Source organism: Clarias gariepinus, chromosome 16 (genome assembly GCF_024256425.1).
Source record: "Clarias gariepinus isolate MV-2021 ecotype Netherlands chromosome 16, CGAR_prim_01v2, whole genome shotgun sequence".
Taxonomy (NCBI): domain Eukaryota; kingdom Metazoa; phylum Chordata; class Actinopteri; order Siluriformes; family Clariidae; genus Clarias; species Clarias gariepinus.
Window position 1 is genome coordinate 30,618,346 of NC_071115.1, and position 25,388 is coordinate 30,643,733.

General features: G+C 42.0%; 2 protein-coding genes across 3 annotated transcripts; one reads left to right on the forward strand and one right to left on the reverse strand.

Annotated features, from left to right (window-relative positions):
* Nucleotides 1-904: 904 nt before the first annotated feature.
* On the forward strand, nucleotides 905-23,401 carry ciita (class II, major histocompatibility complex, transactivator). Of its 2 annotated transcripts, none has more exons than XM_053514989.1 (20): nucleotides 905-1,325; nucleotides 5,441-5,485; nucleotides 5,626-5,691; nucleotides 5,798-5,836; nucleotides 6,037-6,123; nucleotides 6,246-6,296; nucleotides 6,423-6,554; nucleotides 6,667-6,759; nucleotides 6,849-6,917; nucleotides 9,204-9,323; nucleotides 9,416-9,481; nucleotides 9,560-11,240; nucleotides 12,342-12,521; nucleotides 12,941-13,006; nucleotides 14,109-14,189; nucleotides 15,990-16,073; nucleotides 16,177-16,260; nucleotides 20,975-21,058; nucleotides 22,055-22,138; nucleotides 23,121-23,401. In XM_053514989.1, the coding sequence occupies exons 1-20, from the start codon at nucleotides 1,055-1,057 to the stop codon at nucleotides 23,194-23,196; spliced, it is 3,459 nt and encodes a 1,152-aa protein (XP_053370964.1). In that variant the 5' UTR covers nucleotides 905-1,054; the 3' UTR covers nucleotides 23,197-23,401. The 2 variants fall into 2 exon arrangements, with proteins under 2 accessions (XP_053370964.1, XP_053370965.1); XM_053514990.1 differs by lacking the exon at nucleotides 905-1,325 and adding an exon at nucleotides 1,674-2,597.
* A 192-nt stretch (nucleotides 23,402-23,593) lies between these two features.
* Nucleotides 23,594-25,361, reverse strand: dexi (Dexi homolog (mouse)). The gene is made up of 2 exons (XM_053514211.1): nucleotides 24,327-25,361; nucleotides 23,594-24,232 (listed from the first exon to the last, which is right to left on the reverse strand). The coding sequence occupies exon 1, from the start codon at nucleotides 24,808-24,810 to the stop codon at nucleotides 24,541-24,543; it is 270 nt and encodes an 89-aa protein (XP_053370186.1). The 5' UTR covers nucleotides 24,811-25,361; the 3' UTR covers nucleotides 23,594-24,232; nucleotides 24,327-24,540.
* Between the last annotated feature and the right edge of the window lie 27 nt (nucleotides 25,362-25,388).

A 25,388-nucleotide genomic window follows, 5' to 3' on the forward strand; every position in this document is an offset into this window, starting at 1 on the left:
GTAAATGCTCATATGTCGTTGCGTTTCTATTAATCCCTGAACTGTAGAGTTCTACATTGTTCAAGTCTTATTCAGGGGTTCTTTATGGGTTTATAGAACCTTAAAACAATCTGGGTTTTTTTTTTCCCCTGCTGGTTCACATCCAATCTCAGCAGTTGTTTATTTATCCATAAAGCTTTAATACACTCTTGGAGAACCTTTTTCATGTGTGTGTAATATATTAGCAGGGTAAGTGTACATAGAAACACAGTTAATACACACAGTCTTACAGGAAAATACAAAGGTTCTTTAAGCATTCTTTACGACTTGTAGGGGGAACTCTTTGCTGTGGAGATCCACTAGGAGTGTACTATTTGATATAAATGTCAGGTTCCTGAATCGAGCTGATTAATGTGTGTAAATAGGACTAAAGGTTGATGGGGATTTCCACTAAATTCAGAATGTTGGCTGTAAATGACGAAGTCAATACAGCTCTGTATCCTGGCTTCTGGAATGAATGACTTCATGTCATATCCTTGTTTTATAATTTTACAATTCTGGGGTTAAAACAACAATTTAACCCTAACTTCATAATAGTTGTAGGTGTTTCTAAATAACTATTGTTTTTGCTCAGGAACTTTTACAGCTTTATTGATATTAAATGTGTGTGTGTGTGTGTGTGTGTGTGTGTGTTCGTTCCACTGGCTTAAGTATCAGATTTGGACAGACTCAGTGATGAGTCCTGGATCGGCACTTTACCGTTCCGATGAATTTTATGCCCCACTGCATCACTGTAATGGACTCAAACTTCCCACTTCTCCCTTACATCCGATTTCTATTTTGAATTAAAAAAAAAAAAAGTGAAGTGAGATAAAGGCGTCCTCTTCGGTGTGGTTCTCTGATTTGGGAAAAGCACATATGAAACTGTCCAAGCGCTGCATGCTGACCATCATCCGTGTTTTGGTGCGAGTTACTTATGAGCTGTTCCTGCAGCCAGGGGGTCTGGTTCTTTAAGGAAGGTCCTGGATGCTTCATGGAGGTCCTATGAAGAGCACCGGTGATCTTGTTGGGAATCATGGTGCCTTTCCAGGAGGTTCTGTCTGAGGTGAGAAGAGTTCTGCAGGGGGTGAATGCGAACCTCCTTCCTTCGCTTCTGAGTCAGCTTGTGGAGGCTGAGATCTTCTCGGCTCAGTACTACCAGAGGTTATTTTCCGAGAACCTGAGCGGTGTGGAGGTGGATGTGGACGACCTGGCCAGGAGACTCGCTCTTCCTGTGTGGGAGAAATGGGATGCCAGTAAAGTAATCCTCTCTTCAGTGCTCACGGAGAACAAGCCAGATATCCATGGTATGATCAGCTTCTAAACTTTTCTTATTTTCAATCAGAAGTGTTGTGCATTATTATTATTATTATTATTATTATTATTATTATTATTATTCGTGCCTGTCAAATGAACATGCTGCAAGGAAACCATTATATTTCTGAGCAACCATAAAGATAAATTTCTCATGGAGAAAAGTTAGGGAAATTTTTCTTTTTTTCTTTTTTTTTTTTTTTTTTTTTACTAAAGCAGCCTAGAAAACATAATATTTGGCTTTCCTGGCTGCGTAGTCACTGGTAAAGAGCCAAGACTGGCACAGATCTCACCTAGTCCTGCATGACAGGATTTTTTAACCGGCATTCTAGTGACAGTTTATTATTAGTCTTATCTTTTCAATTCATGGTTTCAGATTTACTTTGTGCTTCCATGATCATTGTGCTCATTATGCCTGTACATGTCTAAGCAAAGCCTGGCACTCTGTGGGGGGCAAATACAACAACCAGACACTTCGGGCAGAATTTCTGTGGCGTTGTCCTGGGTACAGGACCAACAGGAAGTGTAATTTTAGGGGCAGTGTTTGTGTAGTTGGTGTGTGGTGAGTGCCAGGCAAAACTTGCTCTGCCAGAAACACAAAGTGTGGTGTGGGCAATGTTTTTTTTTTAACCCCCCCTTCTTTTTTGTAATTGAAAAATCCCACTATAAGGGGAGTGCTTTATCACGTGAACAGGTGTGTGCATGTATAAATCAACAGGCAGGAAGCTAGATAAATAAACAGGATATGACTTAGTATCTTTGCAGTCCTCACCCTATACACCCATATGGGGTTCTTTATCAAACAAAGCTGAAAGCTCTCCATAGCGTTCCACTATCACTGGGAAGCAATCTGGACTGAACACACATGAATCATAAAGTAAAGAACAACCAGATGCAGACAGATGCAGACAGATGTCCACCTCACCATCACTGAGCGTCTGCATCATGTCTGTCCGCCTCTATAATTTGCTCATAATTGCTAATTAGTTAATTGGGATAAATTAAATCGAGGTTATTAAACTGTGCACGGTGGAAGCCTCGCGTGGACGTCCGTGCCGAGCCGCGCGCCCTGGCGAGCCAAACCAGACGCCTAAATGTGAAAGTAAAACCAAAGCAGCTCCAAACTGCGCACCAGACTGCGCCACAGCTCAGTGCAAGTCAGGACAGAGAAGCAGCCTCTCCACTCCAGGGCCAGCTATCTCATCAGCATGAAATAAAAGAAAATATGTTTTTGGACTATAACATGGAGCCTCGCTCTGAAACAGGTAATAATTGATTATTATTTTAATAATTAATATTGAGCTGGAGAGGAGAAGAGCTCAGGGCGCAGGGAAGAGTTTGCTGTGCTGCTGATTGCTCTGCTCACATTGATTCATTTTATTGTCACTCCAATCATAATGAGGGAAAAAAGTTTCAGTAGGAGTTTAATAACTTTTTTGTTGTTGTTGTTGTTGTATTTTTTATTATTATTATTATTCTTATTATTTTATTTTATTTTCGTTATTTTTTGCATTAAAGTTTTGTTTTGCACGTGTTTTGGAATAAACTTTGCGCTCTGGTCTCGTGCGGCTCTCTGAGCTTTTTCCCGCGCCTCATTACTGCGACGAAGCCGCCATGAAGTTGTTGTCGGAGACCCGAGCCGCTGCGCTCGCGCTCCGGTGCGCGCCGTGCACGCGCTCTTTGCCCGCGCAGGTGCGCTCTGGGTCCGAGTTGCGCACGACTTTAAAAGTATCCAGAATAAGGGTGTATTCAGGTGCTTTGTTGGTCTTTGTTAGATTCGGGTTTAAAACGCGCTGGAGAGGAGCTGATATGATCACAGCACAATGGAGCTGTTTACTGTGGTGGTGGTGATGATGATGATGATGATGGTGATGATGATGATGATGTAATACCTGTGATACACATGCTTTCGTTTTCAAAATGTTTCCTTTGATCAGTGTAAATATTAACAATTATTCATGCAACTGAAAGCAAAACGTGTTCCTTGCCCTAGTTTAGCCTCAGACATTTCCTTTGGGCTGATTTGGAGGTGATCAGGAGCTGCACTGCTGTAAACAGGCCTATGAGTAGTTAAGCTGATCATTTTAGTTTTTTGGATGATAAAATTCAACACTCATTCCTAAACTAATTAGTATTTTGCAGAATGCATTCGTGGCAATGCCTCATCATGGGTTTGTTTCTGAGTAATCTGGGGCAGAATGCTGTTTGCACATTTACGGCACACGTTACTGGGTTCTTTGGATGCATGTGAGAGGCACAACGCTTTATGAGTGAGTATTTTGGGGTAATAGCTGCTTACTAAGTGGTTTGTTTTGACTAATTATGGGGCATATTGCTGCTTTAGGAGTTTTCTTGGACATTTGGTTGGTACACTGCTTCTTGAAGTTGTGTGTTTTTGTTTGTTTAGTAGTTAGTGGGCACATTGTGGATTTTTTCAGATGGTTAAGGGGCACATGATAACTGTAAGGAGTTATTTGTGTAGGCGAGGGGCTCAGTGGTGCCTTAAAGGGATGGTATTAAATATTAGGGGATAAATTACATTTATAGCTGCTATTTAATGGAAAGTTACAGTATTTAAGGCAACCATACTATTAGTAAACACAGTATGTGCTTTTTGACTTAAAGTGGAGATTATTGTGTCTTCGAGGAGTTCTTTGTCTACTTAAGGGGTACATCACTTCCTTATAGGGATCCTTGACTAAGCAGGGGATATATTACATCTTTAAGTTGTTTTTGGAAAATTAGGGTTCAAACTGCTTCCTAAAACAGGTTCCCTGGTTATTTCTGCACATTTGCATGTGCACTTTGTGTTGTCTTTTGCTGTCTTTTTTGTCCTTTTTATAGTTCTTAGATCGTTTTTGTTAATTTGTGGTGTTGATTTGTTTTGTTTTAGCTAGTCAGCTACTTAGTTAGTTAGGTAGTTTTGATTAATTTATGTTGCACGAGTGTAGCACCTTCATCCTACAGGAATGTTGTTTCATTTCACTGTGACCTGAACTGTATATGTTTGAAATGACAATAAAAGCCTACATGAACTTAACGTACCCTGATTGTTCTGTTAAAAAATGGGTACTTTAATAGTGAAGAGTGCTTCCTTAAAGTGCTTCCATAAATATTAAGGGGTATATTGGTCCTTTTAGGGGTTGTCTAGGCAGTTAAAGGGCACATACTGTACCTTACACTTTGATTAAGTAGAGAGTTTACTGGTTGTTTAAGTGGTTTGTTGAATCCTTAAGTGGCATGCTTCTTTCTAACACATAAGCAATCCTTGATTATTTATGTAGTATCTTAGGTGTTTAGGGGTATTTGGATGGTGATATTACGTGTGAGTGTTTTCTTAAAGGGATTTCTTACATCCTGTATTTAGGGTGTACATGTGGTCTTTAAGGGGTTCTTTAGAATGTTAAAGGACACAGTGATTCCTTAAAGAGAGTCTTTGATTAAGTAGAAGATATACTGTGTGTTTAAGGGGCTGTTTGGATAGTTAAGGGGCACAGCATTGCGTCAAGGTTGCCCCTTTTTTTTTCTTCCCCCTTGATATGGTTTTCAGTATAACAAGGTGCCGTGCTCTAAAACAGGCTTTTTTTATCTTATACACCAACTCTATAATAACTTACTATACTATTTATTATGTAAATTATATCAATAAAACTTTGTCCATGCATGTTTACACACATTTGTTTCACACACATGGTTTATCTAAGTTTATCAGAGCTAGAGGAGATAAAACTATATGTTGTTTTTTTTCCAAGGTCGTACAGTACATGGCTTATTATGGTTATGGGGTACATTCTCCCTGTAATGATGTAATGAATGGCTTATGGGGACTTGGGGTTAATCACATTTCCATCACTGAGCTAATATATTGATGAGGAATTGTTAAATTGACATTATAATAGTGCATTATGTAAACAAATCACAACCCTATGAGCAAGATTAACAAAAGAACACACTAGCTACTCTTCGGTGACATTTTATTTAATTAGGCAACATTTATTTGGTTTATGACTAAAATGAAGTCCATATAATTTAGGATAATTTAAATTAAGACCTGTTGTTGTTACAGTGCTGGTTCTGAAACCAGTTTGACCCTTTTTATTTTTCCTAGAACATGAAGACGTCATTAGTGTGGATCAGGTGGAAACCATACCTGGTAAGTATGTGTGAGAATTAATCATATGCACTGTATGTGTCTGCCGTTTATGTCTGTGTGTGTTTTATACAGTTTAGCTGACCACTAATGGGAATTTTTCAGCATTATTTTGATGGTTTATTTGCTTTTATGAATAACAGATCGGCTGCTGTTGGACCTCATCATCTCCACACCACTTGAAGAATTTCCCTTTGAAGAATTTCTTGGTCAGTTACGCTTCACCGTGCATAAACAACAAACATGTACACATCCCCTCCTCAGTTAGTAGAAAATAAATTTTAACTTCAGTTATGCCTTTTTTTCTTACATCAGATGAGAGTTACTCAGAAGAGGTCTGGGATGATATCCCAGGTGAGTGCAGGGCTACCTTTTTTTTTCGGTGGTGTCTAATGATTGAACGGGAATGCCCTTGAAGCCCAAATGCAATTTAAATATTGTGTATGTTTATCATTCATAGATGGCTGATAAAGAGATAAATGGGTTCACTTTTATTGTAAAGCAACAAGACTTTGTTTTTGGTTTTGCTGATTTTTTTTCTTCTTCCTTATCAGATGGATCAGAAGATAAATCCACGCTGGTATGTGAAGTTTGTGATGAGAATTCCTCTGTGAGAAAGAGGCAGACCAGGAAGCGTCGAGGTGAACATTACAAACTTGTTGATTTTTCACTCTGCTTCTTTATTTGCTATGTTTTTCTTTACTCCTGCAAACTACCAACCTGTAAAAGTTGTGTGTGTGTGTGTGTGTGTGTGTCTCTGTAGTGACTGAAAGACCGTCAAAGCAAACACCTCGCCCTAAACGCAATAAAAAAGGTAATAAAGTAAACCATAACAGTTGAACAATGCACACTTATTTCAAACTGTACAATGAAACATTTTAAGGGTGTGTTTAATTGGTAATCCCCTTTGTTTCTCACTTGCATCTCATCCCTTGATTAGCCCCCCCGAGCAGTGAATTTCCCCCTGAAGTCAACATGGCCGTGCAGGAAGGGGATTTCCACGTCGCTGGTGTGCCTTCGCTTGTACACTTCCCCTTAACTATCGCCACTGCTGCCTCTCTAATGCCATCTGGTGAACATGAGTTTGAATATTTTGGTGACATTTCCTGGTCAGATTTTATTCAAATTCTAATTGGGTGTGTGTTTTTTTTTTGTTGTTGTTGTTTTTTGTCCCTCTCTTTAAGGTTCACCAACAATGCAAATCATACAAACGTTCAATCCCCTCTCTCCTCCGGTGATTAACGGCATTCTGCCAGTAGGGCACACCTATGTGCTGGGTGAGTCATAAGTTTCATTATCTTACCCTCTGTGTGTTTTGACTGCCGCCAGTCGAAAAAGTAATCTCTTTTATTATCCGGCCTTGTAGTTTCACCACAGTCTATAGCGCCAATGCCAGCGCCGGTACCAGTGCCACAGACTGCCCCTCTGTCACCTGGTAGGTAAAATAAATTACATATTCTGAAAGTAATATCTCTTTGAATACATGACATATCACAACAGTCAGTCATACATAATGTCTGCTTTTATTATTATGCCATGACTTAGGAATCAGAAATTGCAATATGGTGCGTAGGAGTTTGGGTTAGGTTTCCAAAGCATAATTTCTAAATCCAATACTAAGGGGGATGTTTTTGCTATGATTTTTTTATGTGAACATATCTCGGCTGCTGGGAAAGGGAAACACATTCAATAAGACTGTACATTTTAATTGTGTTTTAATTCAATTGTATAAAAAAATATTCAGAACTGAAAATTCAACTGCTATAGTTTGGCTGGTCATAAACTTGTAGACTTTGGTGTACACGGACTTTGACTTGGTTGCAGTTAAAGCATTAACCATAACATCAACACCACCACTGGGTGAAATAACAACTTGATAACCATCTATAAACCAGTAAACTGGTAAAAGGATCAAAAGCATCCAAAGCTCACTCATGCAAGTTGGGACCAAAGGCCAGACCATCCGGGCCGAGCCCTCAGATAGCCACCAGAGCACTGAGTGCCCACTGCACCGCTGGTTGGGGCACAGCAGGCAAAGAGCCCAAGGGCACCAAACCGACTTCCAAATTCCAAGATTTTAATCTGATCAAGCATTCATGGGATGAGTCAGACAAACAAGTCTGATCCCATGGAAGCCCCACCCCTTGACACACAGCACCCAAAGGGGTTCCTCTTGGGGTTACAATGGGGAACCTAAAACCTAGGTGGATATAATGTTAATGGTTTAAATGCTATTGCTAATCAGTGTACTTCTCCTGCATAAACATTATAAGAACACAATGATAAAATTATTGACACAAACTAAATCATTATATAGGCCTTGGCTATGTACAGATGTGGACTATTGCACAGGAAGTCAGTGAAGGATAGTGTGGGAATCATTACAGGGTGAACAAAGAAATTAATAATATGGCAGAGGTAGGTCTGGGGTCAAACCACTAGACTACTAAGTGAAAGGCCATGGGTTTAAACCTTTACCAAACCTTAAGGGCACCATCAAGGCTAGCGGTTGGCAACGCGCGGCTCCGGAGCCACATGTGGCTTTTTCATCCCCCTGCTGCGGCTCCCTGTGGCTTTGGCTTTATTTTATTTTATTCCATTAGTTTATTTAAATGTAATTCTAAATCTGAATATTATGATTATCGTGTAACATTAAAATAAAACATGTTGGGTTTTTTTGCTCAAAATATGCATTACAACCACTGATGCGCGACACCCGCCGGCACACAATTTACTTAACTTTTTAAGCCCTGAGCTGCGTTTTATTCCAAAGTGTACTTCACAGGGTGCACCCTACTCCCTGCTCCGTTTGCAGTTAATGTGGGTGAAGGGAATTTCCCTTGACAAACCCCCACCATTCGGAACACCCTGCGAAGAAAATATATAATTGATTAAGGATGTACTGAGATTTATTTATTTATTACACATTACTAGCTTAATAATTAATTATTTAATAGCTTAATATTAAGGATTTCTTGATTCAATTTAAGTCATATAAATATGATGGTGTCATCAATAATAATAATATTTTTTCGAAGAAAACTTTTTAAGAAGAACTTTTAAATTTGATTTAAAAAAAAGTAAAAACAGTTTGCAATAAAACTTTAAACTAATAAAAATTAAATTCAAAATAAATATATAAATCTAATTAAAAATGAATAATTAAAGTAAAGAAACAAGCCATCAGATCAGCTAATAATATGGGTGAGTGAAAATATGCTGTAGTTGAGGTCATAGTTAATAATGCATGAATTTAAACTAAATTGAGTTTAAACTTTGGAATTTAAACTAATGGAATAAAATAAAATAAAGCCAAAGCCACAGGGAGCCGCAGCAGGAGGATGAAAAAGCCACATGTGGCTCCGGAGTTGCCAACCGCTAGCCTTGATGGTGCCCTTAAGGTTTGGTAAAGGTTTAAACCCATGGCCTTTCACTTAGTAGTCTAGTGGTTTGACCCCAGACCTACCTCTGCCATATTATTAATTTCTTTGTTCACCCTGTAATGATTCCCAGAGTTTAACGTAAAGTTTCACCCTGTAATGATACATAGCATAAGCATTTCACTGCATATCGTACTGTGTATGACTGTGTATGTGACAAATAAAATTTGAATTTGAAAATTTGAATTTGATTTTGAATTGATGCAGGAAAGGATTTGTTCCAAAGAAAGATGGCAGTTATAGATTGTGCATTAACTATCAACTGCGCTTTGCCTCTTTAGTCGGCGGGACAGTGGCTCCTGTAGAGCTCAGTATGTCCATACATCCCGTATGCTCATTATCAGACACCGCAAGCAGGGGTCAGTCTCCATCGCAGCCGGATCCTGTTTCACCCTTACGAGGTAGACATACTCTTCGTTTCTTCATTTATATATCCTGAAATTCAATGGCTGGTTATATATATATATATTTGTTTTGTTTTTATAATCCACAGACAAATCACCCTCCAAAGATTTTCATTCTACACCCCAGCAAATCAAGAAGATGCCAGTGATACCAAGTGAGAAAATATTATTAGTAATATTACTAGATTAATTCAATGTCTAAATGTCATTTAAAACATGTCTTTCTTGCACAGAGAATGTTAAAGACTTCATCCAGCACTTGAAGTCACACATAGGAGAAGCGTGCAGCAGGCTGCAAGGAGGAATGAGCATGGAGTCTCACTACATAGACACAGCACTGGTGCAGAGGAAGCTTATAATCAGGACTGGCAAGAATGCAAACAAATGCTTGGAGAAGGAACTTGTTGTGCTCAGTGACTCGGAGCGAAAGAAAGCCACGATGCACAGGAGCCATGTTTTCCAAAACTGTGGAACCAATAACAAGCACCTGATCACTGTACTTGCGAAAGCTGGCATGGGAAAAAGCACATTTATCCAGCGTTTGGCCTTGGACTGGTCTACTGGTGGCCTTCGGCAGTTCCAGTTCATCTTTTTGTTAAATTGCAAGGTTCTTAATCTAACTCAGGCAGGCTTCAGTCTAAAGAGTTTGCTGTTTGACTCATCCACGTCTCCTCAGTGTGATGATTCTGATGCTGTCTTCAAGCACATTCTCACCTTTCCAGAAAAGGTCCTTGTAGTTTTTGACAGTTTCGATGATGTGAAAGACCTTGAAGGACTTCTTCAATCCCCAGCTACCTCAGTTACAGATGGCAACTACAGTATTCGGCAGCTATTTTCTGGTTTGTTTCAGAAAAAGATTCTGTCAGGGTGCACCCTTTTGATAGCAACCCGACCCAAGGACGTCCTGAATCAGCTGCTGCGCAAAGTGGACAGTATCTTGGAGTTGTGTTGCTTTTCTCCAAAGGACATAGAAACGTACGTCTCAAACTATTTTGTGGATGCATCAGAGAAAGAGGAGGCACTAAAGAAGCTTGAAAGCCAAAAATACATTTTCAGTTTATGCTCGAACCCTTTGCTGTGCCATCTCACTTGCTTTTTGCTGGAGCATCTAAAAAACAGTGGTGATAATTTGCCATCGACTCTTACGGATTTATACCAGAGAGTGGTCAGCCAGCTTGTAGAGCTAAATGAGGACCTTCAGGGATCCAAACAGGACACTGCGCAGCTGTGTAACATAGCATGGGGTGGATTTAAAACTCAAACCTCTCTTTTAAACCAAAACCTGAACAAAACCTTGGTAGATTATGGCCTGAACTCTGGAATACTTATGACACATACACAGTGTGATAAACCTGACAAGAACCAGGTCATTTATTTTGCAAATCTTTTTGTGCAGACCCTGCTTAGTGCCATGCTTCTGGTTCATTCCAAAGAACTGAATGATAAAACTCTGCTGGCTCAGATCTCACTTTACCAACGGAAGAGGAAATTTCAGGGAGAGTGGCAGGATGTACTACAGCGGTTTGTAATGGGACTACTTTTTCAGAAAAGCACCATTCATTGTTCTAGGGTTTTCCAAAGCAGTACCGACCTCCAGGTGAAAAGGAAAGCAGTGGAAGTCCATCTGGAAAATCTGAAACCAGCAGAGATGATTCCCAGCAGGTTACTTGAACTGTTTCACTGCGTGTACGAGGCCAGAAACGTCAAATTCACCAAACTTCTGGCCAAAAACCTTCCTGAAAATCTGTCATTTTGTGGAGCTCAGCTCTCTCCAGTGGATGCCTATGTTGTTTGGCATCATCTTTCGCATACCAAAGGACTTAAACAGACGTTCTCCATTGACTTGAGGGACACGTGTGTTCCTCTCAGTGGGCTCAAAGACCTGGTTGCACTGAACTGTGTGGCCTCATTCCGGTGAGAAATCCATGTTTTTGAGTTCACTTAATTCTCCTTTAAATAGTGCAATAACACTGGTATTATTTGTTTGTTCCACATCATTGTGAACAAGCTGCTGCCAATAACACCTGGGTCAAATTCACATGTCCATAGTACATTCATCATACTTTGATGCAGTAGTGCCACAAGTCAATCACCAAGATTCCAAGCCGTCATTCCACATCATTTTTGGTTGTCAGACATCTTTGTAACCAAAGGTGGTAAATTGGCTACAAAAGGAATTCTAAGCAATATAACGCTAATCATTTTATCTCATTGTATCCAAAGTATTTATTTATAAATTGGAGTTTTCCTTCTTGGCAACATTGTTACTGTTGCACATCAATCAAAACGAATCACTCTATAGATAAGTTTCTAACTAAAGGCTTAAAGTATGATATACTTCTGGATATGTGTCTCGATACAGGATGCATAATTAAAAACTGAAATTGATTTGTATGTTAATTACTTTCATTTAGGGTCTCATGTATTATGCTGCTATTTTTTAGGAAACGCAGGTGTCAGAGCTTCCTCAAAGTATGTGTTTGTGTTAGTGTGTGAGACATATTTTCATACCTCAATGTCTTGCGATTTCAGTGCCTATGTAAATGCACTATGGCTGAGGATCTTCTTTTTTGAGGTCACAAAGGGGGGAAATGTGATTATCTTGTTTAAAATTGCGATTCAATTATTTGTCACATGTACCGCACAGTGAAATTATTATTACTTTGCATAATACATTTAAAAAAATTGGGGTCAGAGAGCAGGTTCAGCAATGATACAGTGCCCCCTTGAGGAGATAGGGTAATGGGTCTTGCTCAAAGGCCTAACTCAAAGGGGTAGCTTGGGGGTGCTGGGGCTTGAACCCCTGGCCTTCTGATCAGTAACCCAGAGCCTTAAGCGTTTAAACCACCACTGCTCCTAAATCTTGACCAATACAAAAAACGTCCCATCCCATCTAACCCTAGAGTGCCATTTAAATGTCTAAAATGGGACAGAAATCAGTTTATAAATGGCATTTATAAACCTTCCTGTATGTTTTTTTTTTTGGAGTATTTATTGCCTCTTTCTTACCTATAGGGCCCCTACGATGGACACCATTAACCTGTGGGAGGACTTGCATCGCAGTAATGATCAACTAAGTTTGAAAAACGCCATTGAAAAGTTCACTATAAACCCTCTGAAGGTGTCGCAGGTGTCTGACGTGGAGAACCTGGTTGTTCTTGTACAAATCCACAATGAGAAGAAGCTGCCCTTATGGTGAGACATCAGCAACACTTTAAAGATTGCGTAGATGGAAAGTCATACTAAGAACAGATATGGACGGTTTAAAGGAATGCTCGTCTTAACAAAGCTACACTTACACACTTTTACTAACTTTTCCATATTAGAGTGATAGAATAAAACGCAGCCCTGCTTAATTAACGCTAGCTTAAAGTTTGCGTTACATCTGCACGCCATAGGAGCTACAACTAGACTCTTATTCCTTTTTCTGGAGAGTTAATCCCAGACCAGTGTTAGAGATTTACATCTCCATTCACATTGCGCACTGACTGATGCCTCCAACTCCAGTTTCAACAACTTCATTTGATCTTCCATTGGAGTAATCGTTCCTTGTTTGAGATTTGTGTTTACGGTACAGAGACCTTAAATAGTGACGGTCACGTTTGTGTTCGCAGTGAGGTCGAGCCGGCTCTGGAGAACGGCGTTCCTGCCGTGCGGCATCTTCACAAGCTGGAGTACGAGTGAGTCTGATGAATCTAACCATTTATTCCTTCTAAATCCTCCTCATAAGTCCCCTAAATGCCTCCTTCTAGGCCGGAGGTAGTGATTATGATGCAGTTGGTGTTGGTTGTGAAAGTGAGATGGAAAGAGAAAACTTGACTTTTAAAAAAGAAAGAACTGACTGTAAATCTCACTCTGCTGTAGGCGTGCCAGGCGGAATAATCCACATTCCTCATATGTAATTAATGTTCCTAACAGGTTACGGTTCTTTTATTTTTTTATTTTATGGAATTTTTCCAATGGTTTGTGTTCACACTTCTTTGAAGAAGACTTGCTTTGCACTTTCATTAGAAACCTTCTGCACATGCATGTATGTACATGAACTTTAAATCCCCTTCACTGTGGTTACAAAACCTTTCCCAGTTTGGAATTTGTTCTCCTCCTCCTGTGGTGACCCGACACATCTGATACTATTACAGGATTTTAAGGAATAATACAGATTATGGTTTTAGCCATTTAATGTGCATTGGCTAATTAACACTCTAACTGTACGGTAAACTGGGCTACTGTCACTATTTATTTCTGAAACAAACAAAACATGGGGATAAGAGTAATCGATTTAAATAATTAACATTTTTACCTGGCAAACCATATTGGAAATTGAACTATAAAATTAACTTTATTTGTTAAAGTGTTAGTGGTGTTTGGGGCGATTTGAGTCGGGCTCCTGATTTTACTCCAGAAGGGGCTGAGGTTGTACCCCTGTGAATCCCTGTGAATTGTTTAATCAGAGTCCTGCAGTACCCTGGTCATGTTCTGTTCATGTGGAGTAAATAAACAGAAGGACAAAAAGATAACAGAGAATACAAAAGCAGGGAAGAAAAGATGAGCAGACACGCACACACACACACACACACACACACACACACACACACACACACACACACACACAGGTTTTTTTTGCTTTTATTTTGGGTTAATATTTCTCCAATTATTACTAACAGAAAATGATTAACAGAAGCCCTGAGGTAGTGCAACATCTGCTCTGTTTGTGTGTATGTGTGTGTGTGTGTGTGTGTGTGTGTACTGATTAGTATTGTGTGTTCTCTTTCTTTACTAAAGGCTTGGCCAGCAGAACAGCCCTGAAGTGTTTTTCCGGCTGGCGGAGATCTTACCTGCCCTTCAGTCGCTCCATCACCTGGAGTAAGCGCTCCTCTCCTCGCTCTCCTCTCCTCGCTCTGCTCCTGCTCCTCTCCTCGCTCTCCTCTCCTCGCTCTCCTCTCCTCCTGCTCTTCTCCTTCTGCTCCTGCTCCTCTCCTCCTGCTCCTCTCCTCGCTCTCCTCTCCTCTCATCCTGCTCCTCTCCTTCTGCTCCTGCTCCTCTCCTCCTGCTCCTCTCCTCCTGCTCCTCTCCTCGCTCTCCTCTTCTCTTCTCCTGCTCCTCTCCTCGCTCTCCTTTCCTCCTGCTCCTCTCCTCGCTCTCCTCTTCTCTTCTCCTGCTCCTCTCCTCGCTCTCCTCTCCTCCTGCTCCTCTCCTCGCTCTCCTCTCCTCCTGCTCCTCTCCTCGCTCTCCTCTCCTCCTGCTCCTCTCCTCGCTCTCCTCTCCTTCTGCTCCTCTCCTCGCTCTCCTCCTGCTCCTCTCCTCCTGCTCCTCTCCTTCTGCTCCTGCTCCTCTCCTTGCTCTCCTCTCCTCCTGCTCCTCTCCTCCTACTCCTCTCCTCCTGCTCCTCTCCTTGCTCTCCTCTCCTGCTGAGTGAACACACTCCCTTGGCTGAGATGCGACCTCGCACATGAATGATCTCAGGATGCTTTATTGTTGGCATGACACAGGACTGACTGATGGTAGTGCTCACTCTCATACATTCCAAGAAGGGCAGCAAGAATCCACCTCTCTCCAGGAGAAACATCATGGACAGACTAATATTTTTCACTAGGTACAGGGATTGGTCTAATGAGGACTGGGGTAAGGTCATTTTCTCTGATGAATCCCCTTTCCGATTGTTTGGGGCATCTGGAAAAATGCTTGTCTGGAGAAGAAAAGGTGAGCGCCACCATGGTGCCAGTCCTGTGTCATCCCAGCAGTTAAGCATCCTGAGACCAGCCATGTGTGAGGTCGCTTCTCAGCCAAGGGACTGGGATCACTTACTAATTTTTGAATTAAGAACGGTACAAAAACATCTTCTGAGCAACTTCTCACAACCATCCAAGAACAGTTTGGTGAACAATGTCTTTTCCAGCACCATAAGGCAAAAGTTGAACAAAACATCACAATTTTGGATTGTGGTCCAGGAAACTCCCCAGATCTTAATCCCAATGAGAACTTGTGGTCGATCCTCAGGAGGCGGTGGGCGAACAAAAACCCATGAATTCTGACTGAACTCCACGCATTGATTATGTAAGAATGGGCAGCGCCATCAGTCAGGGTGTGGCCCAGGAATTGACTGACAGCATGCCAGGGTGAAGTGCAGAGGTCTTCAAAAATAAGGATCAACACTGAAAATATCGACTCTTTACATAAACGTAATGTAATTGTCAATAAAAGCCTTTGACGCTTATGAGACGCTTGTAATTATACTTCAGTACACCAGAGTAACATCTGACACACAGATCTGAAAACACTGAAGAAGCAGACTTTGTGAAAATTAATATTTGTGTCATTCTTAAAACTTTTGCCCCCCCGACTGTAAAGAATGTAAAAGAGGTAAACAAGAGAGCAAGATAATGTTTTCTTAAGAAAAGAACTGCATGTGCGCTCGCCCGTGTTCACACTTCCCTCACTCCTCACTAACACTCGCCTGTGTTCACACTTCCCTCACTCCTCACTAACACTCGCCCGTGTTCACACTTCCCTCACTCCTCACTAACACTCGCCCGTGTTCACACTTCCCTCACTCCTCACTAACACTCGCCCGTGTTCACACTTCCCTCACTCCTCACTAACACTCGCCCGTGTTCACACTTCCCTCACTCCTCACTAACGCCTCCCTCGGTTTCTCTCCTGCAGTCTTGAGAAGAATAAGTTGGGCGACGCTGAAGCCGAGCAGTTGGCCGCTGTGCTGAGCTCGCTGTCGTCTCTGAAGCTGCTGAAGTCAGTCTCATGTTTTTCTCACCTCACTGATTGTTATAAATTCTTTTGTATGTGTGTCACAGTGTGTGTGTTTAACGCTCAGATACTTCCTCCAACATTTTAGCCTTTCTCAAAACTGTATTGGAGACGCCGGAGTCCGGAAACTTGCTGAAGCCCTGCCGTCTGCGTCCTCGCTGCAGAGCCTCAGGTACGTGAACCAACCACGCCCACCCTTGCCACAGACACACACACACACACCCTGCGCCCACTCTCACACACTCCCACTTTCCAACCATGCCCACTCTCACACACTCCCACTTTCATACCATGCCGACTCTCACACACTCCCACTTTCATACCATGCCCACTCTCACACACTCCCACTTTCTCACCATGCCCACTCTCACACACTTCCACTTTCCCACCATGCCCACTCTCACAGACTTTCACTTTCTCACCATGCCCACTCTCACACACTCCCATTTTTCCAGCATGCCCATTCTCACACACTCTCGCTTTCCCACCATGCTCACTTTCCCACCATGCCCACTCTCACACACTTCTACTTTCTCACCATGCCTACTCTTACACACTCCCACTACCTCACCATGCCCACTCTCACACACTCCCATTTTCCCAGCATGCCCACACTCACACACTCTCGCTTTCCTACCATGCCCACTCTTACACACTTCTACTTTCTTACCATGCCCACTCTTACACACTTCTACTTTCTTACCATGCCCACTCTCACACACTTCTACTTTCTCACGATGCCGACTCTTACACACTCCCACTTTCTCACCATGCCCACTCTCACACACTCCCACCTTCTCACCATGCCCACTCTCACACACTCCCACTTTCTCACCATGCCCACTCTCACACACTCCCATATTCTCACCATGCCCACTCTCACACACTCCCACTTTCCCACCATGCCCACTCTCACACACTCCCACTTTCTCACCATGCCCACTCTCACACACTCCCACTTTCTCACCATGCCCACTCTCACACACTCCCACTTTCCCACCATGCCCACTCTCACACACTCCCACTTTCTCACCATGCCCACTCTCACACACTCCCACTTTCCCACCATGCCCACTCTCACACACTCCCACTTTCTCACCATGCCCACTCTCACACACTCCCACCTTCTCACCATGCCCACTCTCACACACTCCCATATTCTCACCATGCCCACTCTCACACACTCCCACTTTCCAACCATGCCACTCTCACACACTCCCACTTTCTCACCATGCCCACTCTCACACACTCCCACTTTCTCACCATGCCCACTTCCACTTTCCAACCATGCCCACTCTCACACACTCCCACCATGCCCACTCTCACACAGTCCCATATTCTCACCATGCCCACTCCCACTTTCCCACCATGCCCACTCTCACACACTCCCACTTTCTCACCATGCCCACTCTCACACACTTTCACTTTCCCACTATGCCCACTCTCACACACTCCCACTTTCCCACCATGCCCACTCTCACACACTCCCACTTTCTCACCATGCCCACTCTCACACAGTCCCATATTCTCACCATGCCCACTCCCACTTTCCCACCATGCCCACTCTCACACACTCCCACTTTCCCACCATGCCCACTCTCACACACTCCCACTTTCCCACCATGCCCACTCTCACACACTCCCATTTTCCAACCATGCCACTCTCACACACTCCCACTTTCCAACCATGCCACTCTCACACACTCCCACTTTCCAACCATGCCCACTCTCACACACTCCCACTTTCCCACCATGCCCACTCTCACACACTCCCACTTTCATACCATGCCCACTCTCACACACTCCCACTTTCTCACCATGCCCACTCTCACACACTCCCACTTTCCAACCATGCCCACTCTCACACACTCCCACTTTCCCACCATGCCCACTCTCACACACTCCCACTTTCCCACCATGCCCACTCTCACACACTCCCACTTTCCCACCATGCCCACTCTCACACACTCCCATTTTCCAACCATGCCACTCTCACACACTCCCACTTTCCAACCATGCCACTCTCACACACTCCCACCATGCCCACTCTCACACACTCCCACCATGCCCACTCTCACACACTCCCACCTTCTCACCATGCCCACTCTCACACACTCCCACCTTCTCACCATGCCCACTCTCACACACTCCCACTTTCCCACCATGCCCACTCTCACACACTCCCACTCAGGGCCGTGCAGAGACGTTTAAAGGGGCGGGTGCTCAAAGTTAAAAAAGATAGTACAGGCTGAATAACAACAGCTCACGTTCATGACGAATCTAATATGGAATTGCATCATACTGTATGAGTGTCATCATTATAATTTGAAATATAAACCTAATATCATCAATTACTTAATAAATTTTCTTATTAAATTATTAATTATTAAATTGATAAATAAATTGGGCTACTGTTGGTCGAAGAAGGAGAGGAGGAAGGCGTGTTCGTAAGCAGAGAGAGAAGAGGAAAGGCAAGAGTTTAGGAGTGATGGTAGGGACTTTAAATGTTGGGACCATGACAGGGAAGGGAAGAGAGTTAGTTGATATGATGCAGAGAAGAAAGGTGGATATACTGTGTGTACAGGAGACCAGGTGGAAAGGGAGCAAGGCTAGAAGCTTAGGATCAGGGTTCAAATTGTTTTACCATGGTGTGGATAGGAAAAAAAATGGAGTAGGAGTTATTCTAAAAGAGGAGTTTGTAAGGAATGTTCTAGAGGTGAAGAGAGTATCAGATAGGGTGATGAGTCTGAAGCTGGAAATTGAAGGGATAATGTTCAATGTTGTTAGTGGTTATGCCCCACAGGTAGGATGTGAGTTAAAAGAGAAGGAGAAATTCTGGAGTGAGTTAGATGAAGTGATGCAGAGCATCCCCAGAGGTGAGAGAGTGGTGATTGGTGCAGACTTCAATGGACATGTTGGGGAAGGGAACAGAGGTGATGAAAATGTGATGGGCAGGTTTGGTCTTCAGGACAGGAATGTAGAAGGACAGATGGTGGTGGACTTCGCAAAGAGGATGGAAATGGCAGTGGTAAATACTTTCTTCCAGAAGAGGCAGGAACATAGGGTGACATATAAGAGTGGAGGCAGAAGCACTCAGGTCGACTACATCTTGTGTCGACGTTGTAACCTGAAAGAGATCAGTGACTGCAAAGTGTTGGTAGGGGAGAGTGTAGCCAGACAACACAGAATGGTGGTGTGTAAAATAACCCTGGTGGTGAGGAAGGCGAAGAGGACAAAGGCAGAGCAGAGGACAAAGTGGTGGAAGCTGAGAAAGGAAGAATGTTGTGTAGTCTTCAGGGAGGAGTTGCGACAGGCTATGGGTGGTCAGGAGGTGCTTTCAGTTGACTGGACAACTACAGCCAATGTGATCAGGGAGACAGGTAGGAGGGTACTTGGTGTATCATCAGGTAAGGGGAAAGTGGACAAGGAGACTTGGTGGTGGAATGAGGAAGTCCAGGAGTGTGTACAGGGAAAGAGGCTAGCTAAGAAGAAGTGGGACACTGAGAGGACTGAAGAGAGTAGACAGGAGTACAGGGAGATGCAGAGTAAGGTGAAGGTAGAGGTGGTAAAGGCCAAACAAAGAGCATATGAGGACTTGTATGCTAGGCTAGACAGTAAGGAGAGAGAGGGGGATCTGTACAGGTTGGCAAGGCAGAGAGATAGAGATGGGAAGGATGTGCAGCAGGTTAGAGTGATTAAAGATAGAGATGGAAATGTACTGACAGATGCCAGGAGGGTGATGGAAAGATGGAAGGAGTACTTTAAGGAGTTGATGAATGAGGAAAACAAAAGAGAACAAAGAGTAGAAGAGGTGACTGTTGTGGAACAGGAAGTAGCAAATATTGGTAGAAGTGAGGTGAGAAGGGCGTTGAAGAGGAGATTTATGGATGCAGTGAGAGAGGACATGAAGTTAGTTGGTGTGAGAGAAGAGGATGCAGAGGATAGGGTTAGATGGAGGCAGATGATTCGCTGTGGCGACCCCTGAAAGGGAACAGCCGAAAGACAAAGAAGAAGACTTAATAAATTTTCTTTAAAAATATAGTTTTTTTTAAATATCATAAATATAATAATCCATAATTATGTGGATATCCATATTAGATCGTTTTTAGTGAAATAAAAGTCCTCCAGAAAAGAAGGGAAAAGTCCTGTAACTTACTTTAAAACAAAACTTGTTCCCTAAAACAGTGGACAGACCTACAGACCCCCTGTAACACCCTTATACCCAGTTATCTATAGCAGTTAATGACCACCACTACTTCTGCAGTTCATAAAGGGACAGGTAATGTTTGTCCCGCTTTGTTGCGCTGTACACCCTGTTTACTGTTCTGTTGCAGTCTGCTCTGCACCTTCCAATTCATTTGCCTGCTTCTCCTCCAGCTCCGCACCACCCAGCCTGCAGGAAATGTGCGTGCACTTGGCGAGCTCGTACCCGGCTCGTAACGAGCGCGCTCTGCCCTCAAGGGCGAGCATTGGTTAATGGCAGTCATGTGACTGATGCAAGCCAGATCCTTTTATTTAGCAAAATTGAGATTAATAGTTACATTTTATTGTTGAGGGGCAAAGACAGGGCTCCACATACACATAAAATAAATAAATAAATAAATAAATAAAAATATTAAAAAAAAACAAGAAATGGCATCCTGGAGGCATCCTGGAGGAAAGGGGCGGGTCCCAATCCAAGTCCCCCCTGCACGTGCCTGCTCCCACTTTCTCACCATGCCCACTCTCACACACTCCTACCATGCCCACTCTCACACACTTCCACTTTCTCACCTGCCACACCCACTTTTTCCAGGTCCAGGTTCTTTCTGCTAACAGCAGCGGTGTGTGTGGAGTGTGTGTTGTTTGAGAAGGAAGCATTAACTTTTCGCGCTCTCCTCCCTCAGTCTGTGTGGAAACGTGATCGGGGACGGCGGGGCCGAGAGCTTGGCGTTGGTTTTACCGCGCATGACGTCTCTGCTGGACCTGGAGTAAGTCCTGTTCCTGAAGTCTTTAACACGCGCCTCGGCGTTCAGCTCCTAACACACTGAGGTCGACACGCAGCCATTCGAGGGTTAAACAAGAGAAGAAGGCAGATTAATTCACTGACCTTCACTGACCTTCACTCTCATTTATTTATCATCATTTTTAAAATCATTAAAATCTCTAATTTTATTTGTCACATACACAGTCATACACAGTACGATATGCAGTGAAATGCTTACACGTCCGCCAGTGACCTTAAAAAATAAAAGCTTATAGATAAAAAATAAATATGAATAAAAGGAAATACGAAAGAAAATTAATTCAGAAACTAGAAAAATCACATTCCATCATCAAAGTGTCCAAAGAAAAAAGGGAAGATAAAGGTTGGAAGAATAGAGAGGACACACACACACACTTCCTCTAGGTGGCATCTCTGTGTGTGTGTGTGTGTGTGTGTGTGTGTGAGAGAGAGCTTAAAACTGAAACTGAAACTATTTGTGTAGAGGAGCTTTATAGAAACAACAGCAAATAAAAACATATCTGGGTTAAAATTCATGAAAACTGTCCAGAATAAATGATACGATACAAATTAAACAAGGCAATAAATCAATAACTTTGATATGTTTTATTTATTTAACATTTTAAATAAACAATATTCTTTAAAGGAAAATAAATGAATGGTGGATAAGTTTATCATTTTAATAATCAAAATGTAAATTGGACATTAGAGACAGATATTTATATTGTATGTGTGTGTGTGTGTGTGTGTGTGTGTGTGTGTGTGTGGACATAAATAAAAAACAGTTAAAAAGAAACAAAAAGTTTTTAAACAATGTAGAAAAAACATTTAAACAAAGAAAAAAATGTAATTAATACTCATGAATTTTATTGCTGAAGAGAGAAATGGATTCTTTTCCCAAATCAAATGAAATAAATATGTTTATTTTAAAAAAAGGGATTATTTTTAAAAATTGAGTTTTATTGTTGTTTTCTGCCGTCAGTGTGAAGTGTAACAAGTTTACTGACATCGGAGCCAAAAAGCTGAGCGCTGCATTAAAGGACTCATCCAGTGTGAAATCTCTTCAGTAAGTCTGTCACACACACACACACACACACACACACTTAAAACTGCAGTATTTGCTAGTAATGATGCAGATGTGTAAAAATGTCTCTTTAAACGTTTTATTGTTATTTTTTCGTTTCGTTTTTTTTTATTTCTTTTCCTCCTTCAGCTTAAATCTGTCCGAGACCTTTAGAGCTTAAACAGGGGAAAGTGTGCAGAAAGACACCAGTCACAGATCAGCTTTCTGTTTCATTTACAAGTGGCGTTCAAGTCAAAGCAGGACTTGTGATTGTGCAGGATAACAGCACACAGTTCTGAGACTAAACACTCCCTTTAGTTCTGTGCAGTGAAACACTGGGATAAGTGCTCACTAGTGCTTGGACTCCATCAAGGTAGAAAGTTTCCTCATGTTTGGCAGAAACATGATCAAGACTGCCTGCTTCACATCTGAAGATGCAGACCGGCCTCCCAGGAACTCCTTTAATGTCCCAAACATGTGGAAATGTCTTGAAGCGGGGTCAGGACTGTGCAGGGGACGTGGCGATAACTCAGCCGAGTTCCTGTACTGTGCAAGTGGTTCTAGTGAATGAGTGTGTGTAAGTTCACACAGACAGATGCGTGTCTCTTCTGGTTATCAGATGATTTTTATGGACCAGGCATTCCACTCGGTAAATGTTCGCGGGTACTGCAGTGCGGACGTACGGCCTTCTTTAAAACGATTTACTGCGGCTAAGAGTCTCATCACCGCGCTGTGCTTGAAGTCTTCTGTTAATGTCAATCGCTTTCACGCCTTCATTACCAGAAATTTAATCACAAGTCCCAGTTTGATTTGAACGCCCCTCATATTGATTTATTTTATTCAAAGGATTTAAACGCAGAACATTTTCACATCTAAAATGCCAGGAATTACCACACACACTATTTTAAGAAAAAAATAAAATAAAATGAAAGTTTGCTTCCCTTTTAAAAATTCTCTTTTTAAAAATATTTCTTTGTTCTTCCAGGATGTGGAACGAGTGCATTCCTTATGGGGTTTTCGAGCATCTTCAGATTCAAGACTGCAGAATAAAAGCTCTCTAATATAAATCCTAACTTTTATTTAAAATGAAAAAGCTGCTACTAACACTGTCCTACTTGGGTGCCTGCGCACACACACACACACACACACTCTATTGAATGCCAAGACCTCTGCAAAAACACTAATCCTTTAAGTGCCTTTATTTCTCTGTAGCAATATTTTATATCTGTGTTTTTTTATGGTCGAGCTGCTGTCTAATAAACTACTTTTTTCTAAAAAAAAAAAAAACTTAAAGTAAGAAGTGAGTGCTTTTTTAAACAGATATGTTAAGGCATGTTTCTGCAAAATGAAAGAAGAAAACATCACAGTTTCAGAGGTGCATTAAGTAAAATTAATTATTTATTAAATATATATGTGTATTTACATACATTATACAGTATATAAGTGTATATTTATATTTATATTTATATATAATATAGGGTTTGTATCTGAAATCCATTGATTGGATCAAATGCACTTTTTTCCAGCTCGTACAGTCGCGAGCGTGAAGCTTTCACACTCTTCAAAAGCAGCAGAAACACTGAGAGAACATCTGTGTCGGTCTTGGAGAGGTATCGCTCACCTGAGTCATCTAATCTACAGCATTAAAATCAAACTAAAAACATGCAGAAATCAGTCAGACATTTCTGGAGAAAATGAAAGTGTTGAATGTTAAGTGCTTTAGTAAGTTATTTTATTAAAAAATATTAACAATAATAATTATAATAATAAATGATGAAATGCAGTGGCCGTAAACTGGACGTGAATCTCAGCAGTTTGAACAAATCATAAGTCTAAAACTAAGCAGGAAGTGATCAGAGAGCCACGGTGAAGGCGATGATGTCACGTCTGACGCGATCCATATGGCGCAGACATCCTGCTTGGCTCGTCCCTGGGAAAAGTTCACCTAAACAGGAGGCCTGCACACCTGGACAACCTGAAGAGACACACGTGATGGTTGACATGGCGGCGATGTTTTCTTGTACGTTTATCGAATGTGTATGGAAGGAGTCTCCAGCGTCAGCACTTTGTTAGAGTCGGAGGTAAACCTGTAGCTTTCTGTTTTTTGGGACACAAGCAAGAGATAGGAATGACATCATGAATGAATTCTTAAAACGTATAAATTGTTGGAAATTTGAAAAAATTTCCATACCTCGAGTCATGTGCGTTCTGATTAATGCGCAGGTTTCTTTCGTGTAATGACCAAGGCACAATTTTTTTCACAGCTACAGCCATCGTAATTGCAATTTCCATCACCATCATCCTCATCATCATCGCTTCAGTCCCGGGCTGTGTTGCCCACAACACCATCTCTGCACTACACACCTGGCTCACGACCCGAGCCATGTCCTGTCCCTCAGTACCGCCTATTCCAGGTATCCCTCTAACACGTCGAACTCCGAGTCTGTCTCGTATGGGACGGACGCCGGGTCTGAAAGGACTCCCAGATCCACCAGAGCCTGGTCCATGTCCTCAGGCAGGAACACGATTCCCACGTTAAGCACTATGTACTCCATGAGAAAGGCGTAGTACAGGATGAGGACGTTCACAAAGAACAGGCCGAGATAAAACATATATGGAAGGACGTCAATTAAAGATTCCACGGAATCTAATCGGAAATAAACAGAGTGTGGCATAGACTCTCAAACATGCGATCCTGTCTCATGGAGCAAATCAGATACGAGAAAGGTTTAGAAGAAGTGCAGAATGCGTGGCTCCCTCTACAGGTGCATGACTGTAATGACTGGAAAGATTTTTCTAAATATATTTTTAATCCTATCCAGTCTGATGTGTGAACAGGGAACTGGAGCACACACACATCTCCTGACTCTGCACTTTCTCCAACATACCAGTCACCACGGGAAAGAAAACAATAAAGAATTTAACACTTTTTTTTAGCTTTTAAAATCTCTCTCGGCTTCCCATGTTGTCCTGGAACACTTCACACCAACCTGTCTCAGCCATTTTTAAAACCTCGTCTCTTTTTTAGATTCCTTCTTGTCCACCATTTGCGTCGATTGGTTTAAAATATCCGCATCTTTACTTTTTTTTTTTTTTTACAGAAACTAGTTTTACAAACAAACAAAAAAAAACCATTAAAAACATTAAAAGTGGGGAGTCACGTTTACAATCCGAGGGTCAAATAAGAAAAACAAAAACACGAGTCGCGTTCTTATGGCGTAAACAAGCCTCATGTCAACGTATGCTCTGGGAG